The sequence below is a fragment of the Talpa occidentalis genome, unplaced genomic scaffold, assembly GCF_014898055.3.
Source record: "Talpa occidentalis isolate TD23 unplaced genomic scaffold, MPIMG_talOcc4v2.1, whole genome shotgun sequence".
In the NCBI taxonomy this organism is placed as follows: Eukaryota; Metazoa; Chordata; class Mammalia; order Eulipotyphla; family Talpidae; genus Talpa; species Talpa occidentalis.
Window position 1 is genome coordinate 150,785,905 of NW_026555331.1, and position 19,783 is coordinate 150,805,687.

Sequence of the window (19,783 nt, forward strand, 5' to 3'; positions counted from 1 at the left end):
GCTGGTAATTTGTCTATTCAAATTTTCTATTCTTAATTCAACCTTGCAAGGTTGTATGATTATAGGTTTTTTTTTTTTCATTTTCTACATTATCCGTTTCATTGGCATAGATATGTTCACATTAGTCTCTTGTGATCAGCTGTACTTCTGTGATATCTTGTGATGTTTTCTTTTTTATTTCTGAACCTACTTGTTAGTGTCTTCACTCTTTTTTTCTTAGTGAGCCTAGGTACAGGTTTATCTATTTTGTTTGTCTTTTTAATGAACCCACTCTTGATTTCAGTGGTCTTTTATACTACCTGATTCCTAGTTGATGTATTTTCTTTTTCTAATTCCTGAAGGTGTAAGGTTAAATTTTGACATATTTCTTGTTTCTTGACTTACACCTGTATATTATAAACATCCCTCTTTGGCTGCACTCTCTATGTTCTCATACCTTAATTCTTCATTTTCTTTTTTCTCCAGGTATTTTAAAAATGTCTCCTTTGATTTCCTCCTTAACCAATCGTTATTCAGTAGAATGTGGTTTAGTCACCACATATTTGAGGTTTATCCCACTTTGTTTTTGTGGTTGATTTCTAGCTTCAGACCCTTGAAATCAGAGAAGAAACAGACATGGTTTTACTGTTCATTAATCTATTAACATTCATTTTGTGATTCTGATGTGGTTTATCCTCGAGAATGCCCCACGTGCTCTTAAGAAATTGTACTCAACTTATTTGAGTACAAAGCCCTACACATGTCTCTTAAGCCTATCTGTTCTATTTCCTTACCTAAGACTCTTATTTCTTCATTCACTCATTTATCCAATTTATCTGTCCATTGCTGTGGGTTATTGTGTTGCTGTTGATGTTATTTTTAGATCACTGAATAGTTGCGTACATGTTATGATGCTCCTTTATTTGGTACATCAACATTAATGAGTGTTATGTGTTTCTGCAGTACTGACCCATCCTTATTGGTTGTTATTATTTTTAGCTGAAAATCTATTTTATCTGATATGGTTCCTGCCTTTTTAAGGATCCATTTGCTTATAGGATTATTTTCCAACCTTTTAGTTTGAGTGTACAATTATCTTTAGGACTCAGATGAGTCTGTTGGAGACAGCAGAAAGTTGGGTTTTGAGTTCTGATCGAACCAGCTCAGTAAATCTTTGGATCAAAATAAAAGGTTTATCAACTGGTGGATTGCTATTGAGAATGACCCATGATCACTTTAATTGGTTTATTTAAGTCAGAAAGAAAGGTACTTTATTGACTGCAAGAAAGTCAGCAGTTATAATAAGGGGAGCCATCAGCTATTGGCTGAACTTTGAGTAGCAGAGAAAATCTGGGATTGGTTGCTGCCAAGTACGTCAGTTGGCATCACACAGTAGGAAGACATGAAAGGAAGATGGTCATCACTAAAGAATAGTGATATGAGGCAACCATGCTCTTCTGTTCATTAAGTTTTGTGTAAGAATTTCATCACAGTGTGTGGACTGAGGGTGAAATCCATTTCTGTTTACAAAGGCTTACTCTTCCATTGAGAACAGAACTAGAATGGGCACACAGCATCTGGTGGCCTCCCCTTAACCAGAACTTTGTTGCACGGCCTCCTACATGACATTCCAAAGGAGAATTGAAAAGTAGCCAGGTGTCCAGCTGAACTTGGAATGTTTGTTAACTTGAAATAAAGCTAGTATTTTTTTTATTAGTCTTCTGTTAAAAAAACAAACAAACCTGAAAAAAAAACAACAAACTTAGTTTCCTACATGACAAAAGTTACATAGTGGGGCGGATATCAGGATTAGTTGATTCATTAACCTGATGATTTATAAGTGACTCTTGCATCTTTATGTGTCCCGCTGGTCCTGAGACTCACTCATGTCTAAGCCCATCCTAATGCCAAGAAGTTCTCACACTTGCAATTCTGCAGTTTTCAGAGGCAATATGGCACTCGCTACCTGTTCTGCTACCACCTTTTTAGGAATCGAGAAGTGTTACACATGCGGCCATCTCAGCATACTCCCATCATCCACTTTGGCTCAAACTGAGTCATGTGCCTACCCATTATGCAAGTAGTGACAAAGAAATGTGGTCACCATGGTTGACTTGTGAATTCAGGCTTGAACCTACAGCCTAGAAAAGGGTCTCCTTTCCTGGATTTATATAGGAAGAGGCAGAATGCAATCCAGGTTCATCCAATAACAACAACAACAACAAATGGAATGTTTGCAGGGCAACCAAGAGTGTCTGCTAAAATTACTAGTATAAATCTCTGCCTCTAGAAGAGCAATAGTAATGACAAACTACTATTTGGGATATGGGAAATACTATGTTTATTCCTTAGTGATTTGGAAAGTCAAACAGTAATATCAAATTCCACTTCTACTAAACATATATTCTAGTATGTATATTTAAAATTCCATAAATACTGTCTCGGCCTCAATAGGCTGCCTCATTTAGGATTAAAAGTAAAAGTTATTGTCCTTTACTTTGTGAGTTGTGTCTTAGTCAAATTATAGCCATGCCATGTAATACCTCAAGTACTGATAATGAAATCCTTGGATATCCAGTAACTCCGCAGTTTGATTACTTACTAGCACAAAATCAGTTTATTTTCTCTCAAAGTTAAGGAAGTATATATATTGGCTTTTAATAAACAAATTACATAATTTCAAATTGTTGTCTCTTAAGAAAAACAAGGAGTTGACTTAAGAGTGTGCTTCGATAGTAAAGACATCTGTAGTGGCTTTATCCATCTTGTTATCTTTGTCTCTATCCCTTTTGCCTGGACTGGAAAATAGTACTATAGGTGATATCTTCTTAAAACCAAGGCCTAGAATAACTCTTCCTAGAAATACAATTTTTTGTATTTGGTGGCCAATTCTTCACACTTGATTGTTTATTTTTAATTTCTCTTTATACCTAATCCATTTATATTTAATAAGTGCTTCCCATTATGCCATTCAGAAACTGTTTTACAAGGCATCACCTGACCCCGTGATCTGGAGATATTGTTAATAGAAGTAGAAAAAGCATTTGCACTCGAAATGCCCCGGTTGAAATTATATTATATATATATATATATATATAAATTTTTATTTTTGTGTAGAAGAACTGGGGTGTAGGCCAGAAGTACAGGGGGTGAGAGGATTCAGCAGAGACAGAGCGGGGAACAGAACAGGTGGATCTACTGAAATACACTGCTGAGGGGAGCAGCGGATGATCAGGAGAGGTCTGCTGTGCCATATTGGGTCAGCTCCCTGGCCGGGGATTGAACTCAGGCTGTTGAGGTGGACAATCATGGTGATAGTGCTGAGACTTAACCCCTAGACCCTGTAGAAATTATATACATACCGCACACATACAAAAGCTCTATGAGCCAACAACAGTCATGTTCTTCAAATAAATTTGCCTTTAAACCCTGGAGTCACATTATAACACAACTTGAAGTGGTTGGAAATGCAGTGAGGCATGTCACCAAAAGCAGCTTCCTGTTGGAAATTGTAAGAAAAAATTCATTATAATGTTTTCAACTTTAATACTAATCAATGCCATAAACTCCTAAGAAAAATTTAATAGGAATATTAATAAAGGGGCATTTTAATGGAAATCTAATGAAAATACTGAATCACATTGTTTAAATAGGAAAAAAAGGCTTAATGAGTTTTGAAAGAGGAGAGGTTTAAGAATATGTATGAGTTTAAAGGAGGAAAAATAGCAAAGCATTTTTATAGTTTTGTACTTCATACTAGAATAGTATCTTTTGATTGTAATCTTTTTGCTATACCCCCAGAAAATATTTTATCTCAGACTCCCTCATCACATTTTTTTTTTGTCTGGGAAACAACTGATTTCATCTTCAATAAGGTAAAAAAAAAAAAAATGGTCCTAGCAAAGTGCAGGCAAAATCTCAGCCAAACCATACTGCAGAAATTTGAAAATTAAAGATAAGTTTAATTATAACCCTTTATCCTCTCATCCTGGGTAGTTTTATTCTTGCCTTTCTTGTAACTGGGAAGAACTTTGTCCTTGGGGGGAAGGAAACACCAGTGGTGCCATGTCTGTGTTCTCACCAGGGCTGCTGTTTGCTGTTCATGTGGTAGAATGTCACAGACCACAAGCTGTTCATCCAGTCAAGTTATCCTTTCATTAACTATTCGCTGGGACCTCAGATTTCTTGCGTAAACTTTCATTTCTTTGAGTTTAGACTGTCTCCATTAGTCATTAAACATCACTAGATGTCTATGGCTTGGTGTGAATTCTCTCCTAAGATACTAACATCTCCGATGGCGTGTGGAATTGGGTGAGAGGGAGAGTGGAAAATCACTGACATGGAATCATCTGTTCCCACGTTTTAGTTTGTGCTAGCACAGATGTGTGACTGCGGGGCAGGCTGTGTAGCCCATGCGCATGTGTTGTGTGTCGGGAAGGCAGAGAATTCATTATATATGCCGGTGTTTGTAAGTAATTATTTGTATCACACCAGCATTGCTCATTTGGCCTTAACAATATTGACTCTGAATCTGTTGACATTTTCTGTTTTTTAATGGATTACTCCTGTAATAGATAAAACAGAAACAACACTTTATTTTCATTCTTGGGGAAATAACTTAAACACATTACATAGGAGATAGTAACAAAGACTGTTCCTTATGTAGTAGGAAAAAACATGGAAAAGGGATGTGTTCATCCATTCACCACAGTTTGGATCTAGGGACACAATTGATATTTGTAACTGACATGAAATTTTTGAAATTGACTTTCTGACCTAACGACATCCCTGGAACCAGGGATCATGGCTCTCAATGTACCAAGTGCACCCCCACTTCAGAGTGATCCTGATATCAAAAGAGAACAAAAAAGAAATGATTTTGTGCTAGGGTTAGGACTAGCAGAAATGGAGGCAAATGTGCACATGACTGCTGAAGAATCAGGTCTTTCATTTGGTGCCTGCTGAGTCACATGTCCATTTCCACTTGCCTCAGGACTTTGCATCCAGGAGTGTTTTCCTTAATTTCCTCACAGAATAATGTTGTTCCCACTTTCTAGAATTAAAATAATCCAGCCTTACTAACTATGTATCTGACTTAAAATTATGAAGTGACTAAGAATATAGGTATTAATTTTTCTTTACAAGTCATTTCATTAGATTCTACTTCTAGAAAAAAGTAGATTCATTAGATTCTACATCCATATGAAAAATCTAACTTAAAAAATTAGCATTAAGGACAAATTATTTGTGGCATTTAGAATGTAATACATTTAAGACAATTAGCAAATTCTGACACTTTGTAGATAAATGTTAATGTTGTCCAAAGTGGTCACCCATGAAGATGTGTCAGTGGTTTTTATGTTTTAAAATTGCCTTTTGGGGCCTCCCCTGGTGGCGCAGGCAGTTGAGCGCAGCGCTGTGAAGCTGCCCTCAGCCTCTGCAGCACCGGTTCGATCCCAGCCGGCTGGCGAGGGTCCCAGATGACGTGGCAGACCTCTCCTGTCACACCCACTCCTCCCCTCAGCAGTGTATTTCGTCAGTCTGCCTGTTCTGTTTCCTACTCTATCTCTGGTGAATCCTCTCACCCTCTCTCGAATCTGGCCTGTACCCCAGTTCTTGTATGAATAAATAAATAAATAAATAAATCTTTAAAGAAAATAAATAAATAAAATTGTCTTTTGGGAATGTCCAATTGATAATGTGAGAAAACAACCAGCAAATATGAATATGTTTCAAAATTCACATATCTGCACATTTGGAATTATTGTCCAAAATTAAAAAGAAACACATAGTTCTTTGCAAGCAAGTTGCACAGAATAGAAAACTTTAATTTTGCAAACTGAAGGGCATTTCAGAGATGATCTGTTCTGCTGCTTCAATTTATAGATGAAGAGAGGGAACTGACTTCCCTAAAGGTCAGCTGGCAGGCCCAAAGGGCCTGGGGTAGGTCTGAGTTCTCTGCGTTCTGATCCAGTGTTCCAGTGATATCTCCTGGGATGGTCATACTGCTAGTGATTCAACCACATTCTTCCTGAGTCATGAGAAAACTGGCTTTAATTTTCTAATAAATTTTCTCCCTCAGCATGCCATCAATTCCCCCTAGAATGGAGACATGTGCTTTGCTTCTAGGTCTACATTAAGGGAAACTCAAGCGTAGACATTTTAAGGACTTAGCTGACCCACTCTAAATAGCACTAGTAACAGCATTATTTCTGTCTTGCCTTAGGAAGTGCATAAATTGTTAGGGTTGACCTAAACTGTAAAAAATGTCAAATGTAGAAAGTTGAAAATAGGATGTGTAGGCAATGTATCAAAATGTGTCTTATTTCCAAATTCTGTTCCTTTTTTAATATCCCTCAAAAAAATGTCCTAAAATGTTATTACTTATAGTTTCTGAATTCAAAATGATCCCCTTCTTGAAGCTATAAAATCTTGAAACTTCAATAGGTTTTTAGTATTTCCTATAGCTCAAGATTCCATTCAAAAGAAAATGCCAAGCTTTTCAAGAGAAACTCTTGCAATATGTTTGGGAGAGGAATTCAAAGTATAAATCAGATAAAAGTATAATCTAAAATTCTTAAAATATAGGAAGTCAAGTTTATATATATAGCCTGAAAATAATTTAAGACTTAGAGAGTAGACAGACTAATTTTCCACCCTAGTAGACTCAGTAAAATCTGTGTTTTTATGCTACACATTTTAAGCAGATGACTTCCTATAAGATGAGGGAAAGTAGACAGTAATCAAATGACAAAATAAAAATGACAATCCTGGACCTTACCTCAGGGAAGAGTAAATGGGGTGAAAGCTCTGTTCTGTGAATCCCCAGCCATCTGTGTGCTTCTGCACATTGTAGGGTAGGTAGAACTTCCTTCTCTCCCCTGAGTTTCTGTTGCTGGTCCAAGAAATAACTGGATATGAGACAGATTAAGCAGAAACAAGCATACACATTTTATATTTTATTTCATATTTTTATGTGCTCATGGGAGTCTTCAGAAGAACCATGAAGCTGTTCGCCTGGAAAGCTTATGTTCCTTTTTAATATAAAGAGTGATAAACTGTAGGCATGTGACAAGACACAGGTACTTGGGCGAGGGGCAGTCATTTGGGGGACAGTGTTTGGGAAGTACTTGGGGGAAGCTGAGGGAAGATATGGGTTATTTTAGTGGGGTGTTTTGTAGACTCCCCAGTTGACTTAAGGACCTTCTCCCTTTCTGGTATAGGGAAGTTTCCTTTTTTGAGGACAAATTTATGCCTCGTTTTTAAGTTAAGAGGGGGTGGGTCAGGGTGACCTTCCTTCTGTTTTTCTCTAGTGCCTTCAACTCAAAGTAATTAATATGTCAAAGAAGCATATTTTGGGGAGATTTGTTCCGAACCCCTTAACATCTGTCTACTACTAAAATTGGTTTGAAGTGCTTGAAAATTTGTAATTAAACATGCATTTGCAGTAATGATTTATTGTAATAGTTAGATTTGTAAACCAAAGAGTTTAGTGGCAATAAGCTTGGGGGGTGGGGGGCGGTGAGAGATTTGCCTTATGATCTCTACTTTTAAGTTTCCTGCTATCCAAGGAACAGCAGCAATATATTTGTAAAATGATATCACCCTTTTCCCTGAGGACATTAAAAAATGTCCCTATTATTATTTTTACTTTCATGTATGTGGAATGTTCTTTATTTTCCTGTTTAAAGAAATGAATGTGATGTAAATACCGTCAGTTCTCATTACTCATGGTTACTTTTTTCACATACCATGGACACTGAACTAGCAGGTGTTGAGCCTTGGCTCCTGCGGGGATATGGGCTGGGGTTCCAGGGACCGATGGTCACTGTGTTTGTGTTTCTGTTTGAAGATATCTCACCCAGTCTGCAGTGTTGATTGACTATCAGTGAACTCACAGGCTGTGACACCATGACATAGCCTTGCTAGCACACGCATTCCTCCATCACGCATGTTGAGGGAAGACTTTCCTGTACTGCTCTTGCAAGAGAGGCTTTTAAACAGTGAAATCATCCATCAAAAGTACAAACATGGAAAGCATGTGGCAACGTACAGGCCAAGAATTGGACGTATTTTTGCAGGATGAGTTGAGACAAGACTGCAGCGTGGCCTGATCTGGGAATGTGGGCATCACAGTTGCCCCTCTGCACATGGGCATGTGTGGGGTTCAAATGCGTCTTAGTGAGGAGGCCGATTTGCAAATGTAGAATCCACCAGTGATGGCAGATTGGCAGGACTTTTCATTGTTAATATATTCTAAAATAGAGGTACTTCCTTTTAAGAAAGTCTTCTGTCCTTCATCTCAATGAATGAAATAGTTATGGTGTCTCCTTCCCTCTCTGCCTTCCTTCCTACATTTAATGTAATTTTATGGTAGTTAACATCAAGTGATAGACATTTCCATCATATGGTACTTTCATATTCATCATATGGTTCTTCTAACCATCCGCTCTATTTAGCACTAAAGAACTTGTTTTCTAAAGAATTGACTTTTGAAAACTAATACTCCTTGCTCATTTAATAAATAAATGATTAAATTATTTATGAATAAATTAACAAATAAGTAATTTCATAATCCACAGGTAAATGATATGGAAAATAAATTTAATTGTCAGACTTACCATCTATGCTATTTTGTATTTTGACATGGAAGTTTAAAGAGGTGTGAGGTCAAGCAGAACCCACTTGTGGGGCATCACTGGCATCTGCTCAAACCAGCCCCTGGGCCTTGAAAAGTGGGTGATTTCATGAAAATCTTACATTTCTGACCTCTCTTGAGAACAGAATAATACCAGAACTGCTACAAACTTGAGTTTGCTACAGGTGTGTAGAGTCTGCGTACTTAGACCCATAACACATCCCAAATAATCCCTGTTATTTCAAGACCAAGTTTTTTAGCCATTGATTAAACACCTTTCCCTGCTGATTTTTAAATCCGGGGGAATAAGGTCTCTTGTGCATCTCTGTTAGAAGTGAAAAAATGGAGGATAGATTCACAGACCTTTACAACAAGCTAGTGTTATTGCTTGTTCCTTTTCAGCCCTGAAGTTGTGATGTCTGGCTTCAGTGTTCTAGTCATGGTAGCTCCGTCAGGGCTGGCTCTCGGCACCAGTGCGGGGAGCATGGCTTGTTTATAGAAATGAGTTAGTTCAGCCGACTCCTTGGGGCATCAGCGGCTGTGCAGGTGTCATGGAGTAATGGACAGCACCCAAGTTCACAGTCAGTCAGATGCCTTCCAAAGCCCGAGTCACTGAGGTGTGTTGATGACGGAGCCACAGAGCAGCACTTAGTGTCTAACTAGACAACCTCAGCTGCCCTAGTGGAGAGCAGAGAGCCGTTGTGTCGCGACATGTGTACAGTCTGAGCTTTATTACTCCCTGTTTGTGGGTGAAGCCAAAGATTCACCCGATGGTGTGTGGAGTCAACCAGGGTGAACAGAAGCCGCCGTGTGCTGTGTCCTGTCACGGATGCAGGACACGCTGAGCATATGTCCCGATCTCCTACAAGGCAGTGACCTTATACCCACTCACTTGGCTTTCAGGAAAGTAGCAAAAGTAAAATGACTAAATATGACAGTCTTGACTAGCCCCCTCATGCAGTGTTGCTCTTTGTCCAGCAAACCTGTAGTATTGTTTGCTATGTGTCTTGTTTGGGAAAATGCTCATTTTACATTGTTAAATTGTTATTTCTTTGAAACTTGGAATCAAATGAAACAGAGCATTGAAAGGCGGGATAGCTAAGGTGTGCCACACTTCGGAGGTGCTGTCTGAAAGGCAGGTAGTGCAAATGAGCAAATTCAAACCTTGCACATATCAAAGGGGGATTTTTGAAAGTTTGCATGTAGCATTGATTCCATTCTATTAGCAGTCCCGATGCTTTTGTGGTGTTGAACCCACCCTACCATCAGAGAAAATTGACTTTCACTATCTACCTGGAGGTCCTCAGACCCCCATGGGGAAGCCCGCCTGGTAGGAAATCCCAGCCAGCAGCCCAGCCTCTTCCCAGCACCCGGCTCCTCAGGGACATTGGGCTAAGCTTTGTTGATGCCATCAGAGGCTCAGTCTTTCCAGGCAACGTTTGCTCTCTGCCTCTGTCCTGTTGTCTGTCCTCCCGCCCCCCCGCATCAATGCAGGAGTTACTTTCCAAGATGCAAGCTGGCGCTTCCCCAGGCCACCCTCCTCACACACAGGCGCCGCCTTCCCTGTGCAGCTGGAGGTCCTTCACCTTCTCTTCTCCTTCCTCCTGTGACCCAGGGCCAGGGTATTCAAGTCCCACGGGGCAGCTGAGCGCTGTCCAGCCATCCCCTGCTGTCCCTGTCTGGCCGTGTTTGTCTTTCTCTTCAGGGTGAGCCCCTCGATCAGTGCTTGCTGAGGGCTCTCCCCTTTGCATCAGCAGCCCTGTCGTCTTGTGTGTGTCGGAGATAGTTGAGTCAGTGCTGGACACCGGACACATTGTCTAGACGCATTGTCTAGACACCGGACAATGGTTTCCAAAATTTGCTTTGAAGGTGCTTGTTGAAGATCTATGAACCAACCCTCGCTGGTAGTTCTAAGATAGGTTTCTTTAGTCAAAACTGATTTTTTTCTTCTAAGATACAGTTAGATAACTTTCTGCAGTGGGTGATTTAGGGCGTGTTGGACATAGAGCAAGACCATCTGGTAATTTTAAAACATAGTAAAAAAAAAAAATAGAAAATGTGAGGTACAGGCAGGCCAACGTAACAGAAACAACCACCACTAAAATGTCTCTTCTTACAGCTTGTTACTCACAATGCCCACAAGTAAGAGGTGCCCCGTCATCGGGGACACAGCGGAGTCCCCAGGGTCAGCCAGGCGGCAGGAGCAGGTGGGTTCAGACTTAGGGTCGGGAGGGGGGGTGTTGAGTGACTGCAGCGGGCAGTAAGCGCAACCCTGGACGACTGAGCAGGTAGCTGAGGGCCTGGAGCCTGACGGGGCAGGGGGCTGGGCTGCTGCTCCCTTCCCTGTTGCTGTGTGTTTGGGGAGTTGCTGGAGCGGAGTAGGTGAGTTGATTGTCATCCTTGGGGACTGACTGGCCCTGGGAGGGACAATCCGGGAGCAGCACAAGGCCCCTGTCAGAGAACAGAAGGGCACAGGCCTGCTTGACACACAGGGAAAGCCAAGTAGTAGAAGCAGCTTCAAGAAATGGCAGTTGCTGCCACCCCACAACTCGCGTGCACTGCCCCCCTTAACTGACACAGAACAATTACCTTCTCCTCAGCGTTATATCAGTTACCATAAAAACAGAGCCTTAGACCCACCCGCCTACAGCTGCCGTCCCCTGACCTGTGTGCCATGCAGAGCTGGCGCCAACCTTGACTGCAAGGTTTGAAAAGGAAACAAGCAGAAACAAATTTAACTGAGTAGTGACCCAGATACCTGGGGAAAAAAAAGTTAGGATAAGACATCCTAAGGGGTTTCTTCATGTCGGTTCCTTTTCTTCGACTGTGGGACATTTCTGTAGGATTTATAATTCTAGATAGTGTCCTCCCAGCAGAAAAATAGATTGTGTGTGGTCAGAACCTAGAGTTATTTTCAGTATAAGCAGCAATGTTATCACAGGGAAGGCAAGTTTAATTTGTTGGACTTTTCGATTTGCAAAAATAAATAAAAATAGCTTCCACATGGATTTCCTACAAATAGATTTTATGCTAATTTTCAGAAATTGCTTATTATCTCTGTATTATCAGCTGTATTAGAGCAGTAACCCTGCTCAGAAGCGGGTCGCTGATTCTCTGGCGTCCTTTGTGTGTCTGCGTGGAAGACCATTGTGGGGGGGGAGATGGAGCATCTCAATTTTTTTGTCTTTTGAGGCTGAATATTCTAATTTCAAAAAATGGCTTATATTTCCCTGTGTCTTGTTCGACTACCCACATACTTAACCAGTCAGGACCTGGCACACATGATAGCTTTTTTAAAAATGACACAGTGCAGTAATAACTATAGAGGAGCAAAGCCATCTTTCTTCTTTAGAGAATATACTAGACTGTCAATAAATATCTCAAGTTAGTGTAAAATCACTTGGTTTAAAAGATAGAAATTTTAATCTTTAGGTGAATTTCTCTTAAATACATCTAATTAAAAGGGAAATGGGTATACTGTATTTAAACACATGCTGGAGTTCGATGTTTTAGCCTTGACTTATAAACTGTTACTTACAAACAGTATGAATAAAATGAAAGCATTTCACATTTCAACTATTCATATCCAAAACTCACAGCTGTAATGTTTACATAAAACGCATGCTATTAAATCATGTTACTCTCAACTCAGAGAATAAACTGCATTGCTCCAGGTATGGTTTTGAAGGAAAACAAAAACAAAAGAATTTTCCTTTTATCTTGTCTCAGGTATCAGCAACATTCAACTCAATCTAAGGAGTGTATATTGTGCTAAATAGACAGAGTGGAACAATCCAGAGTCTGTGCCTTAGGAGAGCATGAAGTCCACAGAGGAAATCAGACCCATAAAGAGATGATTTCACAGCCAACGAGGGGGTGAAGCAATCTCACGGGGGTGCTCTGGGACAATGGCCAGGCCTGTTTCACTTCAGGAAAAATTTTCTAGTAGATGAGCTTTATCTAGAGCTCATAGGATGTTGAAAGTTAAACTAATTTTTGTAATTGCTGTTCGCAGGAGAAAGGAAGCATAGCAGGAGGAAGGGCACAGGAGAAGGAAGGGTTCAGGTTGCCATCATTAGCATCTAAAGAGAGAGATGGCTGCAAAATAGGAGGCCCAGGGAAGGCTGGAGCTCTGTCATAGGGGAGTCCTGCAGGCTGCGCTGAAGTTTTTCTGCAAAAGGGTTAATTTCAGAAAGATCTGTCTAGATCCTTCTTGTGGAGGATAGATCTAAGGGAAATGAGACTGGAGGATGGGACTTATCCAAGGCAATAGATGGTGTAAGATGCAATGGGGCCTGGAGGCAGTGCATGTAAACAGTGAGCAATATATTTGCCATACACAAAAGTACTAAATTTCACAGAACTTGGGACTGACTGGAAGTGGGTACCCAGAGTGGTAGGAATTAAGAACAATCCCTGGTCTGCATCTTAACTAACTAGATAATAAATAGGCACAGGGACATGCACGGTGCAACCAGGAAAAGAGTTAGGTGTTGGATGAGTAGGAAGTGCTGGTGCAAGACCCACATGATTCAGACTTCCAGGCAGTTGGCTGTCAGAGTTCAAATGTTTTTGAGAAATGGAATCCAACTCCTCTGATGTCATCGTTGCTGTTCTACCATGAGTTATCAAGCACTTGAGTGCAGAGCAACAGATTTTAGAGAGAAATGATGGTGTTTGTTTTATTTGTCCCCAAATAGAAACAACTTTTCAGATCCATCTCCTCATCATTTGTTAAAGGATTTGGAGAAGGCTCATTTGCTGCCACTATTACTCTAATTAGCTCTTACCGACATTTTAGAATCAACTTTATTTATTTAGTTTTAGAACACAGAAATATGGAAAGAGAAGGCAGTGGGTTGGAAGAAAGACATTAATCAGATTGAAACTGTATGCAGATGAGAGGAGATAAATTTAATGTCTGTCAATTTAATAATAATTGATAATAATGGAGTTAATTTTCCCCCACCACTGTCAACACAGAAAAGTAGTTTGATATGGCCTTTCCTTTTCTTTGAAAATTAGAACCTCATATACACCACTAATTGTGGCACCAAGGGGAATCAGAGTGATTCTTGAAATTTTTCCCAATCTCTGATTGGTAAGGAAAACTAATAAAACAGTAGTGTTTATTGAACTTTAATGCAATTTATTGAGAAATGAGAGACAACATGCAATCATTGCACAAGTCTTTAGCGAGGACCCACTTTTTCAGTGCTGTTTTAAATACTGGGCTTCGTGATAAGGCTAGAAAAGTTTCTTAAGCATGCTGACTCAGAGGAGGTGACTAGGTTGAAGAATATATAATAGTTTTGCATTTATGTAAAAATTGTGAGACTAAGCCAATGCCATCTTGTAGTATTTTTAAACTTTAATTTCAAAGATATGTTTCAAATTCTCAAAAGTGACTTGAGCATTTAGACCACAGAAATCTGTACTGTAAGTTCCCATACTACCTTGTCAATACAACTTTATCAATAATTTTAATTGAGCAATGTCACTTTAGAAAGTAAGGACTTATTTATGTCTTCATGACTCTTACAAGAATGTTCATTACAGAAATTTTGGACTTGGGGAAAATTACAAATAACTTAGCTGTACAAAACAGGAACCATTTTTAAAACTGAAGTTCATGTATACAATGGAATACTATGTGGCTATTAAAATTTTTATTGTAGAAAAATATTTCAAACCAAAAAAATACTGGAATAATATAGAAAATGGCAATATTTTGTTCTCTCTATGCTATAATTGTAAGTAAATCATTTAATTGATTTGTTATATGCTATAAATTATTGTTATTCCATATAGCACATAGATAAAGGAATAAAATCTAGAAGGATATGCACTAATCTGCTACTCATCAACATTAGTGAATTTTTGTGTTTAGGATTCACTTACATTTTCTACTTCTGTAATTAAAAATGCCTTTAATAATAAACATTTATTAGACATATAGTAAAAATATAGCAAAGGTATTTAAAAAAAATATTTAAATCTTTAGGTGGTAAATACTTCTACAAGTTAACCATTCTGAAAGTACAGACTAAGTAACAATGAAATTAAAGAAAAAAGTCTACCATGATGATTTGATGAATTGGGCACATTACCAACTCTCTGAGTTATTGTTAGAAACAAATTGTGGAAGCACTGTGATTTTGTACTCTCTCTTTGACTAGCCATTATTGTTGTTGAGATTGCTTAAACAGCTCAACCATACATATTTAATCACTGCATAGAAAACTTAATTCTAGGGAGTGATAAGCAATCAGGGTAATGGGGAGGGGGGAAAGGTGGCTTGTCCCAAAATAAGCACAACATATTATTAGATGTCAAATAAAATTTTAATGCACTTTTGTGGAAAATGGTACTAAACTCTGATGAATTTTACAATATCCCAAAATCTCTTGAAAATATATGGCATGGTATGTGTTACTCTATGCGTTGTGTATCAGAGATTACTTCTAGGAATTTTGTAATGTCGAAGCCAACTCTGAGCTCACATCCCTGTGCTGATATTTGCAAGCATTTAACCCATATACACAAGAACCACTTGGATTTCTGGATGTCAGTGATCTGGCTTGCGGAGGATTTTACCAGTATCTCAACTGACCCCTGGCCACAGTGCATTTGTAAGATGAGACTTGGTCTGGAGAATAGTATTCCATATGTTTTGTTAATATCCTACAATTATGTGAAGAAACAAATCATTCTGATCCTTTCTGATCTTTTCTATTGCCCTACAAGTAAAACAGAAAGGCATCAACATTTGCATAAGCCACTATTCTGTACCTGGAATTGAATGTAGATTTTGATTTAGGAGAAAATAAAGGAGCAGTGAATTCTTTCTTCTATCTAAGTTCAGTGAGCATTTACTTCCTGAGAGATGAATGGGAAATATTTTATGTCAATTAATATATATTGAAGGTGTATAAAACAGTGATGTGTCTATTACTCACCTGTCACTGATGTAAAATTGACTGCAAAATTACTTTCTAGAGTTCAGAATTTACTCCTTCCCCTGACTTTTCATTTATTCACTTTTCAAGACAAAAAGTAATTTCTACCAACTGCTGGATTATAAATTCAACCTGGGATCTGATCATCAGCCTACTCTTTCTTGTATCTCTCATCACAGATGACAAAGATATTGCAGTTGGAATTCAGCTGTGACAGTATAGATGATTAAGCTAAAGTCTAATTGGCTTTGCAGTGTTAACAGAAGCCAAAATTTAATGGCTGTTTTTTTTCCCTATAGTAAAATAAACCCTGTGATTCACAGTCTCAGAGAACAGAATTCTGTTGATTAAGAAAGCCTTTTTATGAGCAATAAAGAATTGGCTACACGGATGAAAAGTTCAAGTCCAAATTTCTGTTATTTTCTTTCAGAACATTTTAGGATGTAATGATTCTGTAAATGAACATTTAAAAACATAATTATTCAAGATAATAAAAATAGTTTTAAAACTTTGACAAGCCATTGATGATTTGAAGGGAAAAACTAGCTATACTTTTAAGTACTGTTTGAAATAGATGAATTCCTAGCAGTGACTTCATAGCACCTGGATGGCAGACAGCCCTAGGAGTGCAGCTCTGCCAGAAGCTGTGAGGGGTGCTCACTCTTATCACTTAGGACCCCAAGTGTCCTTGTGAGATTGAAGCAGACAGATGCCAGATAACTAGGCCATGTGCTGAGAAAATGATCCCCTGACAATTTTCAAACTTGTTTGCTATTTATCTAGTGTGTCTCCCTGTCTTTAGCAAGACCTTACCCCTAACTGAGAGATTGGCTTCTTCCTGGCTTATAATTCTAAACTAATTAAAACTTCCAGGTTGAGTAGGTTTTCTATGATTTAAACTGAAAACTCAAGAAATGGTGAAAATATTTTTAGTGGTAAAGATCTAAATGTGGTAACTAAGCTTCTGTTGGTACTTAAAGCTTGATCTGAATCATCATCACTGGCCTTTGAGCCATCCTGGGGATGAGAAATTCACTCATCAACAGTGCATAAAGGAGATCATCTCATTGTCCATATCTGATGTGGATGAATAGCAGGGATGAAACTAATCAGCTCCACACCCTGTCTTGGGGATGGGAACACAATGGTTTTTCCTTCTAAAATATTTATATAATTTCACATCTTCAGTGAAGCTCTCTAAATAAAATCAGAACTACTCTAGTTGTAGTAAGATAGATATTTCTGCAACTTGAATGTAGGTGAGGATGTCTTTACTTAGTTTTGTTAATTCTCCATCCCAAAACTACGGTGCAAATACGGGATTTGAGACAGATGTGAGGATCAGGAGAAGATTGTAAGAAACTTCTGAAAGTGTGATTAGCTATGAACTCTGAGTACTAACAAAACTTACTAAAATGTAGTAGCCTATAAAAGCCTTTAGGAAAATAAGCATAGTGTCAAACTGTGCTTTGCAAGTGTGTCATTCTTGTGTCAAAGCAAATTTGTGAGTAAGATGTAGATTTAAAAATCATGAAGAATTAGCCTCATTTAAGAAGGAAAACATTAAAATCTCATAATACCCCTGTGATTAAAATATTTTTTACTTTTTAAAACACATCTCCCAAGTTAAAATTTGAAGCAGATAAATTAATAGAATTTATGTCCTTAGTATTAAAATTGAAGCGGGATTTTATTTTGATAGATATTTCTATAATCATCCTTTACACATCATCCACATAAAAATCTACTTCAGGGCCTCCCCTGGTGGCGCAGCGGTTGAGCTCTGGGTTGCGAGGCTGCCCACAGCCTCTGCAGTGCCAGTTCCATCCCCAGCCACCAGCGAGGGTCCCACAAAAAAAAAAAATCTACTTCAGGGTACACAATAAGCCAAAACAAGAAGTAGAACAACAATACAGGTTTCTAGATTTCTCAGGAAAAATACTTCTTTCTCATTTATTCTGTGCAGATACCCATTGGAAGGAATTAAACTTCATGCTGGATGGCAACACACGATAAGTAACTAAAATGTTATTTATTTCTTCTTTTAGGGGCTGATGTTATCAGCTTTGATGGCCATGTTGTCTTGCCATATAGATTCAGAAACAAGAAGATGAAAACACTGAAAGATGTCATCGCCTTGAAATTTAAAACCTCTGAAAGTGAAGGGGTCATCCTGCATGGAGAAGGACAGCAAGGGGATTATATCACTTTGGAGCTGAAGAAAGCCCAGCTGGTCTTCAGCTTAAACTTAGGTGGGTGGTGGCTTTTGGTATCGCTCTTCCCCTTTATTAATATTCCTGTTAATAAATTGTGAATGACTACTTAATCTATAAAATGCAAACTGTAAAAATAGTCCCCATTATGTTGTCAATTCACTTTTACTCCATAGTAGTTGGTATGTATTGGTATCTGATTCATTCAAAAAATAGTATTAAACATCTGCATTATGCAAGTTATTCTACCAGTATCTGCAATATGGTGGCGAGCAAATAAAAGTCTTTGAGTTCATGAAGTTTATGACCTAGTGGAGGAGTCAGCCAGCATATTATCTATCTATTATTATTTTAAAACAGCCAAATTAAAGGAAATGACTTCAAGCACATAGTACTAAATCAATTGAATAGGTTATTATGAGAAAAGGTTCTGTAGAGCTAAGAGTGGCCAGCATTAGCATAAGTAGTCAGGAAAGACCTCTCTGAGGTATGAGTGATGGGAAAAATTAGTCATGAAAATATAGGAAGAGCTTTAGGAGAGGAAGGTCTGGCTTAAGACAAAAACTGGAAATTCTAAGGAGCATGGAGGAAGTTGTATGGATGAGCCTAGTAAGAGGGATAGACGATGAAATCCAATACTTTGGAGATTAGATTATCCAGATTCTGTGGGATTATAGAGGGCAGGGCAATGAGTTTAGATATTATATTAAACATGAGTGACTATAGGTGGGCTTTAAACTATATGGCATCTTGCCCTTAGTTTTAGAGGTCAACTGAGACTTCTTAAGTGAAAATGCTTCTGTCAACCTGAGAGTTACAGCCAGACTTCAGCGTGGTACGAGCTGCAGGAGGTGTGACTTCAGTGGAGATGCAGAAAAGTAGGTCTGCTTAGGAGATGATTTTCGAGGCAACTTTAACATGATTTGTAATGGATGGGGTGTAGAGTAGGAAGGAAAGAGAATAAATAAAGGATAATCCCTAGGGTGTGGACTTGAGCTGCAAATGTACATTATTAGTCCCATTTTCAGAAACAGAGAAAGCTCTATTTTCTCTGTAGAGTTTCTTCTATTAGAGGATTATTAGTTTACTCTGAAAGAGAAATTGTCAAATAGTTTGAATGTGGTACAATTTTGTTGCTTATTAGGCACTTTTTTGAGTTGCACATATGAGGTGGAGAAGAGAAGGTGTTCAAATGGAGATGAGATGAGGACAGAAAGTGGGAGAAAATAAGAAGATGTGGTGTTCTGGAGAGCAGGGAGAGAAGAGAGGGCTGGCTGGATTGCATTCACGTAAGTGCCACATCAGATGAAGACAGAAGAGTCAGTATTGGCTTTGACAACAAAGGTTTCTGTTGATTTACGCTCGGTGGAATAGAACAGTCTATGGCTTCATTATCATAGGTGAAGAAAAGCAAGAGGCCTGAAAATGAATATTTCAAATAGAATCAACTGGAAATGAAGAATCAGAGAAATGAAATGTTGGCTGGAGAATGAGTTGAACTCAGGGAAGAGTTTCTGTTATATTTTCAGATATTGAAAATGTCTATTTCGGTCCAGTAATAGTAAGGAAATAATAAAAAATGACTATTGGATTTAAGACCAAGGATATACTTTTCCATATTAATAATAATGTTAAGAATCAGAACGAAAGCTAAATGTATGGAAATAAGTTGATATCCATGTAAAATGTGGGTGAATAATTTTAATTATATGAGAAAATCTATCATTTTTAAATGAAAACTGTAGAGTGAATAATATGTCAGTATTTGTATATTTATATACATATGTATATATAATCAAATGGATATGGGGGAAAATATGAAAGGAAACAGATTGAACTTTTTAATAGTAGAGATGAGTGATTAATGATTTACTTATCAATTATTCATAATGCTCTGTGGTTCTAATAGTGAGCATGTATTCATGTATTACCTTGTGGAAGGTAGAAGAACCTTACATTATTTTTGGTAGGATCTGGAGTAAAAGGTAGAAGGG

General features: G+C 38.3%; 1 protein-coding gene across 1 annotated transcript in view; it reads left to right on the top strand.

Annotated features, from left to right (window-relative positions):
* The window catches only part of CNTNAP2 (contactin associated protein 2), a 1,162,155-nt gene that overhangs the window by 211,831 nt on the left and 930,541 nt on the right, over nt 1-19,783 (top strand). The window contains exon 5 of the mRNA XM_037515219.2: nt 17,625-17,828. Within this exon, the coding sequence (XP_037371116.2) occupies nt 17,625-17,828 (204 nt within the window). The remainder of the gene's footprint in view (nt 1-17,624; nt 17,829-19,783) is intronic.